This window comes from Onychostoma macrolepis, chromosome 21, assembly GCF_012432095.1.
Source record: "Onychostoma macrolepis isolate SWU-2019 chromosome 21, ASM1243209v1, whole genome shotgun sequence".
Lineage (NCBI taxonomy): Eukaryota > Metazoa > Chordata > Actinopteri > Cypriniformes > Cyprinidae > Onychostoma > Onychostoma macrolepis.
Window position 1 is genome coordinate 29,506,554 of NC_081175.1, and position 15,608 is coordinate 29,522,161.

Sequence of the window (15,608 nt, forward strand, 5' to 3'; positions counted from 1 at the left end):
TCAAGTACAAACTCTAAGACTATGTGCCATATTTCTAGAGAGAAGAGCGGCACCACCCCAGGAGGGATGAACACCATCTCTTTTCAACAGGTCAGGTCTGCCCCAAAAATTCTTCCAATTGTCTATAAAGCCTATGTTATTTTGCGGGCACCACTTAGACATCCAGCCATTAAGTGACGACAGTCTGCTATGAATCTCATCACCCGGTAAGCAGGAGCGGACCAGAGCATATTACAGTGTCTGACATCGTACTTGCAAGTTCACACACCTCTTTAACATTATTTTTGGTGATCTCCGACTGGCGAAGTCGAACATCATTAGCGCCGACGTGGATAACAATCTTACTGAATTTACGTTTAGCATTAGTCAGCACTTTTAAATTTGCCAAGATGTCAGGCGCTCTGGCTCCTGGTAAACAATGGACTATGGTGGCTGGTGTCTCTATTTTCACGTTCCGTACAATAGAATCGCCAATAACTAGAGCACTTTCATCAGGTTTCTCAGTGGGTGCTTCACTGAGTGGGGAGAACCTGTTTGATGTTCTGATCGGAACGGAAGAGTGGTGTTTTGACCCGCGACTATGCCGCCTCACTGTCACCCAGTTGCCCTGCTGCACGGGCTCAACCGAAACCGAACAATGTACAGGACTCCTGAGCTAGTCGCATCCAAAGCAGTATCTACAGCCCTCACATTCTTACTGTCCTCAACTAAAGTTTGGATGCGTGTCTCTAGTTCTAAAACCTTCTCTGTCAGCCTAACTATTTCCCTGCATTTATCACATGTGAATCCTCGCTGCTGACAGAGACAGATAAACTATACATGTGGCAAACAGTGCAAACAACAATAGCAGGAGAAGAAGCCATTACTCACCGTGATTGATGAATGATACCAACTTAACTTACCACTTACCACTGTTGTTTGATGAGCTCGTGAAAACGGAGCGAGGAAAAATAAAATAATAATAGGCGCGAATAGAAATGCAAATGGAACCGCGAGTGACAAGCTAACGGGCTAACAAGCTGCACTCGCGGTTTTTAAAGGAGAACGATCAAATTAGTTAGATTAGTTTGAAAGATAACACCAGAAATATGGTGGGAATTAAGTTATATATTATCACTTTAGACAAAAGGGATTGAAAGTAAAGTAGAGATTCAATAAAAAGCGAAGGTACACGGAGCTACAAACACAAACCTCTCAGCTTCACACTCATCATCATTTACCTTCATTAGCAGCTAATCGTGTGGATTCACAAAAACACTGCGCTACAGTTCATGTGTCCTTGACCATATGACATGTTTCACTCAAACGCTAAAATGACTATTTCCCGTGTTTACTGTCCACATATCAGCCCGGATCCTCCTTAAGGAGCAGGTTTGAGTTTGGCTATAAATACTGCTCTTCAGCTACTGTTTGCATCTCTCTTCTTCTCGCAGGTAAGAAACATGTTTCTAAAGATTTGATTCCATTTTTCATTATAACTTACTTCACTGAAGAGCTTTACAGGCAAATATTTTCATATGGATGACTGGATTATTTGTTATTTTATTGTTTGTGATATTGTAATCCTTGTTTAAATCAGGAAGAAACGCATGAAGACAGAACAGTGAAAAAAATGAATCTAGCGAAGCTTTTCAGACAGATCAGCCGGCCTGAAATAAGAGTGAGTAGATGAATATCAGTTCAGATACAAACAGTGAATAATAGGCAATCAGTGTCACATTTATCAGCTTTATTAGGAATATTTATTCACGTTTTAATTTCAAATCCACTGCTTGATCAGGACTTGATTTCATGTACTTGATGTGACTTTACTGTACATTGACTTTGACTTTAAACTGTGTTTCTGCCTGATTTAACAGAAACAGATGCAGATGGAGTGTAGAATAGAAACAACGCATGCAGAAAACTGCTGGAGCTTCAGAAACCACAGACCAGCAAAAAACAGCAGGACTGAGAGAGAAATGGAGGACAGAAATAAAACACTAACCAGTGAATCACAAGAGAAAGGCAGAGAGATTTGTTAGATGTGAGAGCATGGGGAAAATAAAGCCAGACCGTAAGTGTTTGTTCATCGTGAAGCTTTATTCCTTCATCTCATTGTAGTTTTACCGTGTTAGATTTACTACTGTTTTCTAAAGTGGCACATTCAGACAGATACATCAGACACAGATGAATGTTTACTGCTCAGTCTGATTGTGTATAAATTACATGATGGATTATTTGAAGACTGAAAACATAAAAACCCCATAAATCCAGAACAATGAGGATAATCTGATGTTTGTGATTTCCAGTCTCTTGTGAAGACCTGAACATTATCCTTCATCACAACAGCTCTTGGACTCGGTTTCAGACTCATCTGATCACAAACAAACAGACTCATGAACAGATTTTCTCTCAGATCTGTGTCTCAATCCTGCTCTGATGCACTTTACTGACAACATTCTGCATCAACACTCAATCTCTGCTTCTGCCGTGTTTCACTCAGTATTCTGCACTGCCTCACATATTTATGACTGCAATATTCTGCATTTCTCGTCTACATTTCATTCATCATGTATATTTAGTATTTATGTATGTTTATATTTTAATACAGTTCATAGATTCTATATTTCTCTATATATTTTTGTATAACTCTGTACTGTTTTACATGCATTTATTACTCATCCTTCCTTAAAGACAAAGCTTGAGTTAATATGAACAGAAATCTGCTGCTATGTTTGGAGAAGTTCAGTACATTTCATCTGGATTCTTTACATGTTTAATTACGCAAAACTGAAATATTTATAAATAAATGTTTTGCTATATTTTCAAATTTGTAAATCTGATAGAATTATCAAGCAAGTGATATTCACTTCATACTGAAGACAGCATTCAATTGTATAGTGTTTGTCCAGAGCTGGTGTTTGCCGTAACATACTTATACACATTTATACTGTAGTTCAGATCATTGAGTGCCTTAAAAGTGTCTGTACTCTCAGAAAAAACTGTCACTCTGCAGCATTACCCCAAATGGTACTAAGATGTACAATTTAGATTCTTATGGGTAATTTAAAAGTTTTAATATGTATGTTTAAGATACTAAAACTTACCATTTAGCAGCAAATAATGTAAAGAGTGTAAAGTAAAGACATTTTTGTCTTTTGTAACTTAACAGATTTACACCTTTTTTCTGAGAGTGTAACTAACTGTAAAAAATGTTTTATGCCGAAATAATATGCATTCTATCTAAAATAATATCTGCCTGTTGCTCATCAAGATCATAACTAAACATCTCTCTAAAGACAATCAGTTGTGCCGTGTTGGTATTATTTAGAAGCATTTTTGTTGTTGTTGTTTGTTTGTTTTGTTTTTTTGAGTAATTTTACTCACGTACGTCCTGTAGATTTAGAAACAGAAAACATTAGCTCATAGCTCATTCATATTCATCAGAAATTGCATAAAATCATGGATCAGTCATAAATGCATTACAAGAAGACTCATATAATTCATTTTCCTTAATTAAAATACTGAGGTGATGCCAATATTTCTGTGTTAGAACATTTCAATCTGAGATTAAAATGTAACCTAAAATATATAAACTATAAGTTGCAGATAGAGAATACAGTTTTGTTTCATGTTCAGCTTCATATTAAATATATCCGTGTCAGTGACTGTGAGGTAAATCACCTGCTCAGGATCCACTTGATTGTTTAGGACAAAGGGCATTTCCCTCTCAGAGGTAATATTTTTATGTGGATCGACCGGTTTCAAGGTCGTTGAACTAGAATGTGCAAGTTGCGTTGCATCCAATGGAGGGACTGAAAGCGCTCAGATTTCATCAAAATCTTCATTTGTGTTCTGTAGATGAACGAAGGTCTTACGGATGTGGAACGACATGAGGGTGAGTAATGACAGTATTTTCAACTAACCCTTCAAATGTTTTTAAATTACTTGAAACATATAATTAGCAATCATATACCCTCAACAAAAAGAAGAAATATGCAAACTGTTACTTTATAACCACAAGTTGACCAACATGGTCATAATAAAAATAATTATAAAAACCACAAAGATTCCGATGACTCTTCATCACTTCATGAACAGACCATGGCACCACAAACAACAAGGCCCCAAGTCCAACAAACTTCTGATCCAAAAAAGGAGAACACCACAGGATGCAAAGAGTGGCTAGAAATATTGCAAAGAACAGAGGACAATATATTAGATACATTACAAAACATAATGATACAGCCAGACACAGATAGAGAGAAGTCAGATACAGATAGAGTATGACAGATACAGGATGACAGATACAGTCAGATACAGACAGAGAATGACGGATACAGTCAGATACAGACAGAGAATGACAGATACAGACAGAGGATGACGGATACAGTCAGATACAGACAGAGGATGACGGATACAGTCAGATACAGACAGATACAGTCAGAGGATGACGGATACAGTCAGATACAGACAGAGGATGACAGATACAGTCAGAGGATGACAGATACAGTCAGATACAGACAGAGGATGACGGATACAGTCAGATACAGACAGAGGATGACAGATACAGTCAGATACAGACAGAGGATGACAGATACAGACAGAGAATGACGGATACAGTCAGATACAGACAGAGAATGACAGATACAGACAGAGGATGACGGATACAGTCAGATACAGACAGAGGATGACGGATACAGTCAGATACAGACAGAGGATGACGGATACAGTCAGATACAGACAGAGGATGACAGATACAGTCAGAGGATGACGGATACAGTCAGATACAGACAGAGGATGACAGATACAGTCAGATACAGACAGAGGATGACAGATACAGTCAGATACAGTCAGAGGATGACAGATACAGACAGCGGATGACAGATACAGACAGAGGATGACAGATACAGTCAGAGGATGACGGATAGAGTCAGATACAGACAGAGGATGATGGATACAGTCAGATACAGACAGAGGATGACAGATACAGTCAGAGGATGACGGATACAGTCAGATACAGACAGAGGATGACAGATACAGTCAGATACAGACAGAGGATGACAGATACAGTCAGATACAGTCAGAGGATGACAGATACAGACAGAGGATGACAGATACAGACAGAGGATGACAGATACAGACAGAGGATGACAGATACAGTCAGATACAGACAGAGGATGACGGATACAGTCAGATACAGACAGAGGATGACAGATACAGTCAGATACAGATAGAGAATGACGGATACAGTCAGAGACAGAGAATAATAAAAGGAAAATTAGATCTTGATGTGTGTGTACTTACATTTCAGAAATTCCACTGAAAATCCATCACTTTGCAAAGAAGAGTGGCAACATGTGGGTTCACTGCAACCTGTTTCTTCTGTACCATTTGCCCGGTCGTTTTAGATGGCACTTTTCCATTCGACTTCTTTGTTCCTCTCTCCGGATTAATACCAACAAAGCGTCTAAAGGTTCATGAAACAGACAATATGTAATTAAGATGCGTTTCTCTACTCCAGTGAGGACCTCCCAGAAAGTTTTAGATGTCCACTAATTAAACCACCTGTTTTAACTCATTAGCTTGCTGGTGTTAAATGAGGAGACATCTAAATCATTTGCCCTGAAAATTGTATGTCTTCTCGAGTTGAGAAGCATTGTGTTAAAGGCCTCAACAGATATAACACATAACATATCTACATAGATAAAATGAAAGTTCTGATATAACATATCAACATATGTAAAATACTGGTACTGAAGTTGTTAGAATTCAACCATTACCTTTGAATGAACTCCAAGGTACATGCTGCCTCCTCCTGGTACTCAAGATTGAATATATAGTACGATGCGAACAGAGTGGCAAGGCCAGACATGAAGCTGGGCTGAATGCCCTCACACACAACCTCGCCTTCAATAGTCAGCATCCAGTGTCCACTCGTCAAAGTGTCTCCTAAAACAACCACATGTTACAAGTCACTTTTAACTATACCATTTTTATCTTTCAGCTTTTTACATTTAAACTATATTTTAATATGTAAGAGTACATGAACTCATTCTTTTAAACCAAAGTTAACAAGAGGCATTACAAACAAACAATAAGCAAATTAGAGCAAATGTCCAACTGAACAAAAAAAACAAAACAATTCTATATAAAAAGGCAAAAAAAAAAAACGACAATGGGGGCAGAACATCAGTGTAATGTAATACTGGTAACACCGAGTACCGCAGCAAGCATAAAGCCAACAAGACAGCCTTACAAAAATACTCCACTGAAATTTAAATGGAGGAACACAACATAAGAAAAATCCTTAATATAGACAGAAACCAGAAAAAACAAACAAACAAACAAAGTACAGAGGTACAAAGTACACAGTTAAAGTAGTAGTTACATATACAAGATTTTCTTTTCTGGTCAAGTCCAAGTTCTGGTCAATTAAGAGAGTACACTTACCAAGCACAATTAGTCGTGGGCTCCCAGGTATGGTGTGTGTCGCTTGAAGGTCAGCTGCTGTGGCGCACCGCTATAAAAAAAACATTAACTGTCCATATAAACTAATACAAGAACATACAAAAACAAAAAAATAGTGGTTTTCAGCAATATACTTACATTCGCAAGAAGCAGAAGACCATCCAGATCCTCTCGGAAATGTGCCAGGATGAGTTTGATCACAAGGGGTCCAACTTCTTCTTCGCTGGACAAGATTTTCTTGACAACTTCATTTGTGGGTTTGCTCTTAAAGAAGTCAACGAGGACTTTACCATACTCCTGTATGGCTTGGTTGAGCCTTTTGTGTATGGCGATACTGGTAAGCTCCTCAAAATGTGCATATATGTGCTTTTGCACAAACAGGTATGGCCATTTGCTTTTGAGGTCTTTGATAGGAAGTACTTGTGTGTCATTGATGTGCTTTCTTTGCAAATAATAAGTTTCCTTCATTAAGGCACAAACATCACTCCTGTCAGCTCCACTTTTTCCATATCGCTGGTACAAATTCTCTAAAGTTTGTCTTTTTTCCTCAAGTACATCATCAGAATTTGCAAGCGGAGGCTCAGGCTGCCATTGTGTGCATCCGTATGTGGCTGTTGGTTCTCTGCATTGCATTCTCTCAGGTGTGTCAGTTACTCCACTGATCCGTCGCCTGCGTGATAAAGTATTATCTCTATTGACGTGTTCTACACGGGTTTTTATTTGTTTCAAGAGGGAGTAGTACCCAATTTCATTTTTTTCTTGAGTATCATCAAAATCAGAAAAGCTCTTTGGATACTTTTTGACAATTTTGAGAGCTACAGCAAGGCACTGTGCTTTGCTTGGATTCTTTTCATGTTTCCTAATTTCATCAACAATTATACGAATCATTTTGCGGCGATCTGGGGGGAGTGGTCTCTTTCCATTCGCTACTGCACTGCGCACTGCTCTGCATTTGGTTCCAAGGAACCTGAAATGACTCAGGCCAAGTAACTGCTGTGGTTGAAGAAAGGCTTGGTGGGCTAATGGTGTCTAATGTGACAGTGGAAGGCGGCGGAGGTATTGTTGGAGGACATCACCAGATTGATTTTGTTCTCCAGCTGATAGAAAAAATATATCATCAACATGTCAGTGTTATGTAACTGTGCTAATATTCTGATCTATTATCAGAAAAATAAAATAACTTTTACAGTGTAACAAAAATATACTTTATACACACACACACACACACATATATATATATATATATATATATATATATATATATATATATATATATATATGTATACATAAACTTATACATATACAGAATGTAAAAATAACCTCTCATAAAGCTGTCTAGCAGTTTGCGAATCTGGATGGGCGGGAGTAAATCAGACAGGTCCACTCCAGGAGCTCCCTCTACATACTTAAGATCATCTGTGCTCTCCACACCCCAGCTAAGAAGTCTCTGCAGCAACTATTCCTTCTTTTCTTCAAGAAGACCAGGCAGCGCTTTGAAATGACCTTTGTATTTCCTCTCCCAAAGTTGTAGACATCATTCTAGAGAAGGAAAAGAGTGGTGAAGAGCAAGCACTGACAGGCCACACAACTTGTACATGGGCAAGGGATAGTAGTCCAATAGGTTTTCCTGGCTGACACAACACAGCCTTTTTGCAGGTTTCTCAGATATGCAATGAAGGCCCTGATCAATGAGAGTTGAAGAGTTATATCTTTCTGTGATGAAGTTGACGGAATCTCCTTGAATGAGAATGGCTTTTATTTTGCCAAATACAATTCCATCATCAATTTGATCAAGCACAAGAAACATATTTTTTTTGTATTTAGTCCCTTTCACTTTTGTTTCATGTGAAATGAGTGTGCTTGACTGACAGTTAAGGTGTGAAACAGCTTCTCTAATATCATCATTGTAATCCGATGGGCAAAATTCTGTTCCTTTTTCAACAACAACATGGGGTGGGAACAGACTACCAGCACTTAAATAAGCTTGAAATAGCTGATGCCTTTCAGCAAGAGTAGAGCAAATGTTCTTGAAATTGTGCAACTTTCTTGAACACTGCTTGAAATATGTGTGTTTGCTTTCAAATCTGAGGGTCCAGAGACGAATGAGTGGCCCAAACTGGACTGTTAGTTCTGGATAATGAGTAACATAATGGTGTTTTGGCCTCAGAGGATGGTCAGGAAATAGTTTCTTTCGAAAATACATGTAGTCCTCAATCATTACCTTTAAGTAGGCGATCTGTCCTGAAGAAATGGCAGGGGCACAAATGAACTCAACCATCTGTCGGAGCTGCAAAACAAGTTGCCACACATCATTGTCAGCTGGATCCCTTATTTTATCTCCTATTAACACTGGTAGTAATCTCAGGAAACACCAGTTCTGAACCGCATGCCCTCCAAGTTTATCACTCCCAGCATTTATCTCACATGGCTTATCATGTGCATCATTACCTAGGTATCTGAATTGATTTACCCTTCTATTTAGATCCACATATGTAAACTGTTTCTCAACTCTGACCAGATGTTTAATGCATAGAGCCAAATCATAGGACACAACACCTTCAAACAGATCATGTCCAATGCATGGAGGCAAGCCAGGCTGGCAGACATGGTAATGTGATAAGTCATTGAAAAGAGAGTCAAATTTGACCCCTTTTTTCAGGTGCAAATCATCTGCTTGGACATTACCTATATATGACTGCACAGTCCTGCTTGGCCCCTTGGCCAGTCTGCCACAAATGTTGGTCGATCAATTTCACAGAATCTGCAAAAGAAGGAACTGGTGCTGAAATTTTCAACAAAGCCCCCAATAGCATGTGAGCCAAGATTGTCTCCGGCAATGGCACACACAATTGCTTTCCTAATCTCACCACTGGACATTTGGATACCACTCACCTCAAGGTCTTTGAGATCCTTTATCAGCTGCCCCATCACCATGTCATGTCCAAAGAACTTGAAATCTTGCTCTCTGTAAAGTAGAACAAGTTGCATATGGTCAGTGGTTGACCGATTATGAGGCAAAATGTCTCCTAAAGTGAGATAGACTGCCAGCACTTTATGTGTTTTCTTCCCTGAACCTAATGGATTAACAACTTCAAATGAATCCTGATAGAGAATCAAGCCCAGGGACATGGGATCTGACTTAAACAATGCATTTTCTGCAATTACTTTTCCATCCCAAATGTCCTTAAAAACATTGCTGTTGTGAGCCTGCAAACAGGTGTTGCTGTGCTGCTCCGCATGGACTCGCTCTTGAAAAGACTAGCAACTGTTTTTTATTGGAATGTACTGGGCAAAGCATTCATTTCCAGCTTCATTGTTCCCTAAACAAATTGGAACTGGCTCAATGTAGTTGAAACTTTGCTTAAACACAGTTTTCCTCCTCTGATCCGTTTTCAATATCTGAGTGTTGCAAGTGTGGAGAAGATCATCCACTTTAATCTCATCTACCACTCTTTCTATGTCTGTCTCAGGAACTCCAAGTAGAATCAGTTTGTCTTTTAGTTTACACAGCAAATTTGACAGGCTGATGTCATGTATATCCTGGAGTCCTTCAATGATTGTTTGAATAACAGACGTAGGAAGCATCAACTTTGCCTGTAACTTCAGATAAAACAGGGCCAGATTTTTTAGAAACATGTGATCATCTACATGTTCTGGGCAAATCTCATCTACAGCCGACAAGCCAACGAATGCGACAGCCACCTATAAGTAAATTATCTTTATTGCTAACTGGAACTGCCCTCCCAACTTCCCAACTGAACTGCACAAACGCAAGTCAAGAACAGATTCGAGCAAGAACCCAGAAGCAAAACTCCAGAAAAATATTCTACAACTACAATAAGTCAACTCGTTTGTTTATAGGTCGGCGTTGCGCATGCTCAGTTCATTTGTTCAAGTGTCACAGCACTGATAAAGTGCCCTCTGCAAAATACAAGTTTGACAGCCGAAGACATAAACACAGATATCTGTAAATACCGTATTTAAACGTAAATAAATATTCGGTTGCGTTATAGTAATACATTAACTATACAAGGCAGACTTTATATCAAACAGATGTTAAAGTGTTCACATTACCTGAAGTTAACAAAGGCCCACAAATCCACTCGCTGGTCAAACGCTTGGAACAGCAGCATTCTCCCATTCAGCAACGCCCGTGAGCGGGCTGACTGCGAGGCTTTAGCAACGCATTTTCATTTCTGCGGCCGAGTTAATAGATGACTAAGTTACCTGTGCAAATTTTACACCATAAAATAATCACGACGAAGTGTGCTGATCAACACGAAGTTCTCGTGAATAACGTTACCCACAGGTGTCACTGAATCATGTAATTCATAATTTAGGAACTCTATGTTCTACCCATAGATGCTATGAAATCCTACCGCGACCGCGCTGCTGAAACCTCGCGCAAGTCTCCTTGGAGCACAGCAGACGGAGGAAGCGTGAATCCGGGATTAACGTTACCAATATTAACCGCGAATGTATATACCTTCATATACTAGTCTATGACAGTTACTAAACATGAAAAATAAAAAAATAAAAGTCACTTACCACAGTTGTGAATCACTCTTCTTGCCGCTCCCAGAATCTCGACCGTTGAAGATCCCAAGATGGCGCTGAAGATTTGAAATTGACAGCAATATTCTGTAAATTTGAGTCAAACCGCCACGCAACCCCAGAATGCATTGCGGTTTACAGCAATATGCTGTATTATTAAAAAAACAGCCAGCTGCTGTAAAATAGTGCTGTAATTTTTACAGCAATTCATTACAGTGTACTTAAATATAATGATCCTTTAGTGACAAACCACCTTCCTAAAATATAAGGGCAGCTTTATACAGTCTTGTTTAAAGTATTTATATTTATACTGTTAAAAATGTATTGTAAGTATGTGTAAAACATTATCTGGCTAATCACTGCTATGATTTTATCCAGCATTAGAGTTATTGATGTATAAACCTGAAGATAAACATCTAAAGTATAATTAATGTGATTAATTTAATAGAATGAAACAGAAATCATGTGTAAAAAAAATGTCAAAAATAAATTTATTTTTACATTTTAACAGGACTTTTCTGTAAAATTTGTTTAACCTACAGACGCAAAGACCCTGAAACACAGTTTGAAAACCGGTTCAGGACAGAAAGTGATTCTTGTGTATATCACAAGACACACTGATGCTGATGATTCATCTGTTGGTCTATTAAAACAAAAAATCCCTTGATTCATCACTCATATTCACACATCCATGACTTTATATGATGCAGGTTTTACTGGAGAACGGAGTTTGATTGGATATTTCAGTCTGAACTGTAGCAGGAGATCATGATCACGAGAGACAGACAGACAGCTCTCTGCTGGAGATCATCAGTATATTACAGCTCACAACATCACATACACATCTATCAGATCAGACTTCACAAGAGATTGAATGAAATCAGTAAATGTTGTGAATTATGGGAGGAACATGCATCAGCCTGAAGATTTTTATAAATGGTAACATTATTATATTGTGTCCTTAGATTAATGATAAAGAGATGATTCATTCAAGCACAGCAGGCCTATTACACTCACTCTTTAATTTATACTGATTTTAATTTAAAAAAAACATTACATTTATAAAAAATAACTATATTACTGTGATGAGAATCAAAGAGAAATCCATAATCCCACATTCTGACACATTTCAATAAAGATAATTTGGAGGTAAAACTTAATTATCATGACCATAAGGTATTAATGGTACCGGACATATGCTTGATTTTCATGAAAAAGGATCATTTGAATTTTGGGTGAAATTAAACCTGGCCATTTTTTCTCCATGTAAGCTAATACGCATTCACACATATAAAAACAACCTATAATCCTCTTCGTTAGCTTTCTGCATTTCTGACACTGAATTAAAAGTGATGTTTTGTGGCTATAACCCAGTGTCCCTCAAATAAATACAAATATATATTTTTTTTTATTAAAATAATTAGTGAATAGATACAGTGTATTTAGATCTATGTGTTCTACTCAAGGCTACAGAATATCAGCTGCATGAAATAAATCGATCATTATAAATATATTAAATACAACAATGTGTTATATTTTCTATTTTAATACACAGAAGATTAGCAGTTGTTTCCATCTTTGTCTAGATTTTCTAAATCAAAGGCCTTTAGTTTCAGGTTGCAGATTTTCTCAGTCGCTTTGGTAGATTTCTCAAATCATCCTCAACGTTTCAAAAGGAGTAAGTGTTTTTATAGAAACTATTTGTAACCAACAGCAGCACACACCAACAGCAGATCACCTGCAAAAGCCTGAAAATGTAGCTTTTTCCCCCAAAAGTATTTATGTCATATCAGTGGTATCAGAAGACGTGTCATTGTTCACAAACAAAATATCACAATAATGAACATGCATGATATTATCATGGACAATTACTGTGAATAATTATTTATTCAGGTTTTTAGAATGCATTTTAAGAATACTTTTTCAGTCATCTAGTTAAAACTCGGCTGTAATGCTGCGTGTAAATAAGCACATTCACTTTCTTACAGCAGGGAAGCGAAGCATAGCATCCCGTAAACAAAGCAGCTGCGCTACTGTCTGCTTCTGTCTCTTTAAATGAGAGAGAAACTGACCAAGTGTGGTGTACCATACTTGAAATTTGTGCCCTGCATTTCACCCATCCAAGTGCACACACAATAGTAAACACACACACACACACACACACACACACACCATTCTGACTTTGACCCCTGTAACACAGTGAGGTGATCATCAGAATCACAGCAGAGTTAAAGATCTACAAATATATCTGAAAGTATTTTACAGCAACAGCAATGAAAACACACTTCATCAGCTGATATGATGTTATCTACTGGATTCATTTAATAAAGAGTTTCTGAGAAATCACTAAACACAGACAGAAAAGTTTGTGAAACACAAAGATGTAAATGTGACTCTGATGGATCAGTTCTGCTGTTTTCATCTCTTCTGAAGCTTTGAATGGTTTGATCAGAATCCAGATCTCTTTCATTTCCACTCAATTCTGTTCATGATTCACTCCAAACCTTTGCTCAGTATTTCATCTGTGCTTTTGCTTTTGTGTATCGATGCTGTTTCTGACAGAAGAATCACTTTTATTCTCAGCTTTCTCATGTGCTTCATCTCTCATTTCACACACAACATCTCTCTGTTTCTCCAGATTTACAGCTTCACGAGTTCACACTTACATATAATAAACTGAGTAAAGGTTATGCGTATTTGGCGTGCTGTCCAGGGAGAGGGCCCTGAGCTCGGTACTTACCCCCGAGCCCAGGGTACTCCCCCTGTACGGGGAGAGGGGTCCGAGCTCTGCGTTTAGCCCGGACCCAGAGCGTTCCCCCCAAAGATGCAATAAGCACGGGACAGCAGCCAAAGAGGTGTGTTGATACCCCCCAAAATCGGCAGAGCTTAATGTTGGTGGGGTGCTGGACGTCGCTTGGAGTAACGGCACTGCTGTGGCCTTTAGAGAAGAGAGTTTAGCTACTGTGGGAACGGACACTGCTGCGGCATCTGGAAAACAAAGGAAAGTGGCTTCTACGGAAGCGGGCACTGCTGCAACATCTGAAAAGAGAATGTGGCTTCTGTAGAAGCAGGCACTGCTGCAACATCTGAAAAGAGAATGTGGCTTCTATTGAGATGGGCACTGCTACGGCGTCTGAAAGAGAATGTGGCTTCTGCGGAAGCGGGCACTGCTGCAACATCTGAAAAGAGAATGTGGCTTCTATTGAGATGGGCACTGCTACGGCGTCTGAAAGAGAATGTGGCTTCTGAAGCGGGCACTGCTGCAACATCTGAAAAGAGAATGTGGCTTCTATTGAGATGGGCACTGCTACGGCGTCTGAAAGAGAATGTGGCTTCTGCGGAAGCGGGCACTGCTGCAACATCTGAAAAGAGAATGTGGCTTCTATTGAGATGGGCACTGCTACGGCGTCTGAAAGAGAATGTGGCTTCTGCGGAAGCAGGCACTGCTGCAACATCTGAAAAGAGAATGTGGCTTCTGCGGAAGCGGGCACTGCTGCGGCAGTGGGAAATAGAGATGAGTGGGCAGTAGAGATACGGGCTCCTGCGGGAGCAGGCACTGCTGCGGCAGTGGGAAATAGAGATGAGTGGGCAGTAGAGATAGAAGGTCGTGCGGGAGTGAGCACTTCTGTGGGATCTGAAAAGAGAATGAGGCTTCTATTGAGACGGCACTGCTACGGCATCTGAAAGAGAATGTATCTTCTGCGGAAGCGGGCACTGCTGCGGCAGAGGAAAGTAGAGATACAGGCTCCTGCGGGAGCGGGCACTGCTGCGGCAGAGGGAAGTAGAGATACGGGCTCCTGCGGGAGCAGGTACTGCTGCGGCAGTGAGAAGTAGAGATGAGTGGGAAGTAGAGATACGGGCTCCTGCGGGAGCAGGCACTGCTGCGGCAGTGGGAAATAGAGATGAGTGGGAAGTAGAGGTAGAAGGTCGTGCGGGAGTGAGCACTTCTGTGGGATCTGAAAAGAGAATGTGGCTTCTATTGAGACGGCACTGCTACGGCATCTGAAAGAGAATGTAGCTTCTGCGGAAGCGGGCACTGCAGCGGCAGTATGAAATGAGCAGGGCACTGTTACGGCCTCTGAAAAGGGAAGGAGGCTTCTGAGGAAGCGTGCTCTGCTAAGGCAGTAGGGAAATGCAGATGCAAGCTCCTGCGGGAGCAGTTACTGCTATGGTACCTGGAAAGAGAAGGAAGCTTCTGAGGAAGTGGTCACTGCTACGGTATCTGAAAAGAGGAGGCTTCTGTGGAAGTGGTCACGGCTACGGTATCTGAAAAGAGGAGGAGGCTTCTGTGGAAATGGTCACGGCTACGGTATCTGAAAAGAGAAGGAGGCTTCTGAGGAAGCGGTCACTGCTACGGCAGTAGGGAAATGCAGATGCAAGCTCCTGCGGGAGCAGTTACTGCTACGGTACCTGAAAAGAGGAGGAGGCTTCTGTGGAAATGGTCACAACTGCGGGAGCCGTCACTGCGGAGGCATCTGAAAAGAGGAGGCTTCTGGGGGAGCGGTCGCTGCTACAGCATCTAAAAAGAGAAGGCGGCTTCTGCGGAATCGAGTACTGCTGCGGCAAGGAGAAGAATCAGATAAGTCTCCTGCAGGAGCGGG

General features: G+C 40.0%; 2 protein-coding genes and 1 long non-coding RNA gene across 3 annotated transcripts; 1 reads left to right on the forward strand and 2 right to left on the reverse strand.

Moving 5' to 3' along the window:
- Positions 1 to 1,474: 1,474 nt before the first annotated feature.
- Positions 1,475 to 3,285, forward strand: LOC131528926 (uncharacterized). Its single transcript, XR_009267954.1, has 3 exons — positions 1,475 to 1,660; positions 1,860 to 2,056; positions 2,292 to 3,285. It is a non-coding gene; the product is annotated as an uncharacterized LOC131528926 (long non-coding RNA).
- Positions 3,286 to 3,415: 130 nt separating this feature from the next.
- On the reverse strand, positions 3,416 to 7,361 carry LOC131528925 (uncharacterized). The gene is made up of 5 exons (XM_058758394.1): positions 6,592 to 7,361; positions 6,436 to 6,505; positions 5,766 to 5,934; positions 5,290 to 5,452; positions 3,416 to 4,167 (listed from the first exon to the last, which is right to left on the reverse strand). The coding sequence occupies exons 1-4, from the start codon at positions 7,339 to 7,341 to the stop codon at positions 5,293 to 5,295; spliced, it is 1,149 nt and encodes a 382-aa protein (XP_058614377.1). The 5' UTR covers positions 7,342 to 7,361; the 3' UTR covers positions 3,416 to 4,167; positions 5,290 to 5,292.
- Positions 7,362 to 7,987: 626 nt separating this feature from the next.
- Positions 7,988 to 11,107, reverse strand: LOC131528405 (uncharacterized). The gene is made up of 3 exons (XM_058757486.1): positions 11,002 to 11,107; positions 9,346 to 9,418; positions 7,988 to 8,740 (listed from the first exon to the last, which is right to left on the reverse strand). Exons 2-3 carry the CDS (start codon positions 9,385 to 9,387, stop codon positions 7,988 to 7,990), a joined length of 795 nt encoding a protein of 264 aa, XP_058613469.1. The 5' UTR covers positions 9,388 to 9,418; positions 11,002 to 11,107.
- Between the last annotated feature and the right edge of the window lie 4,501 nt (positions 11,108 to 15,608).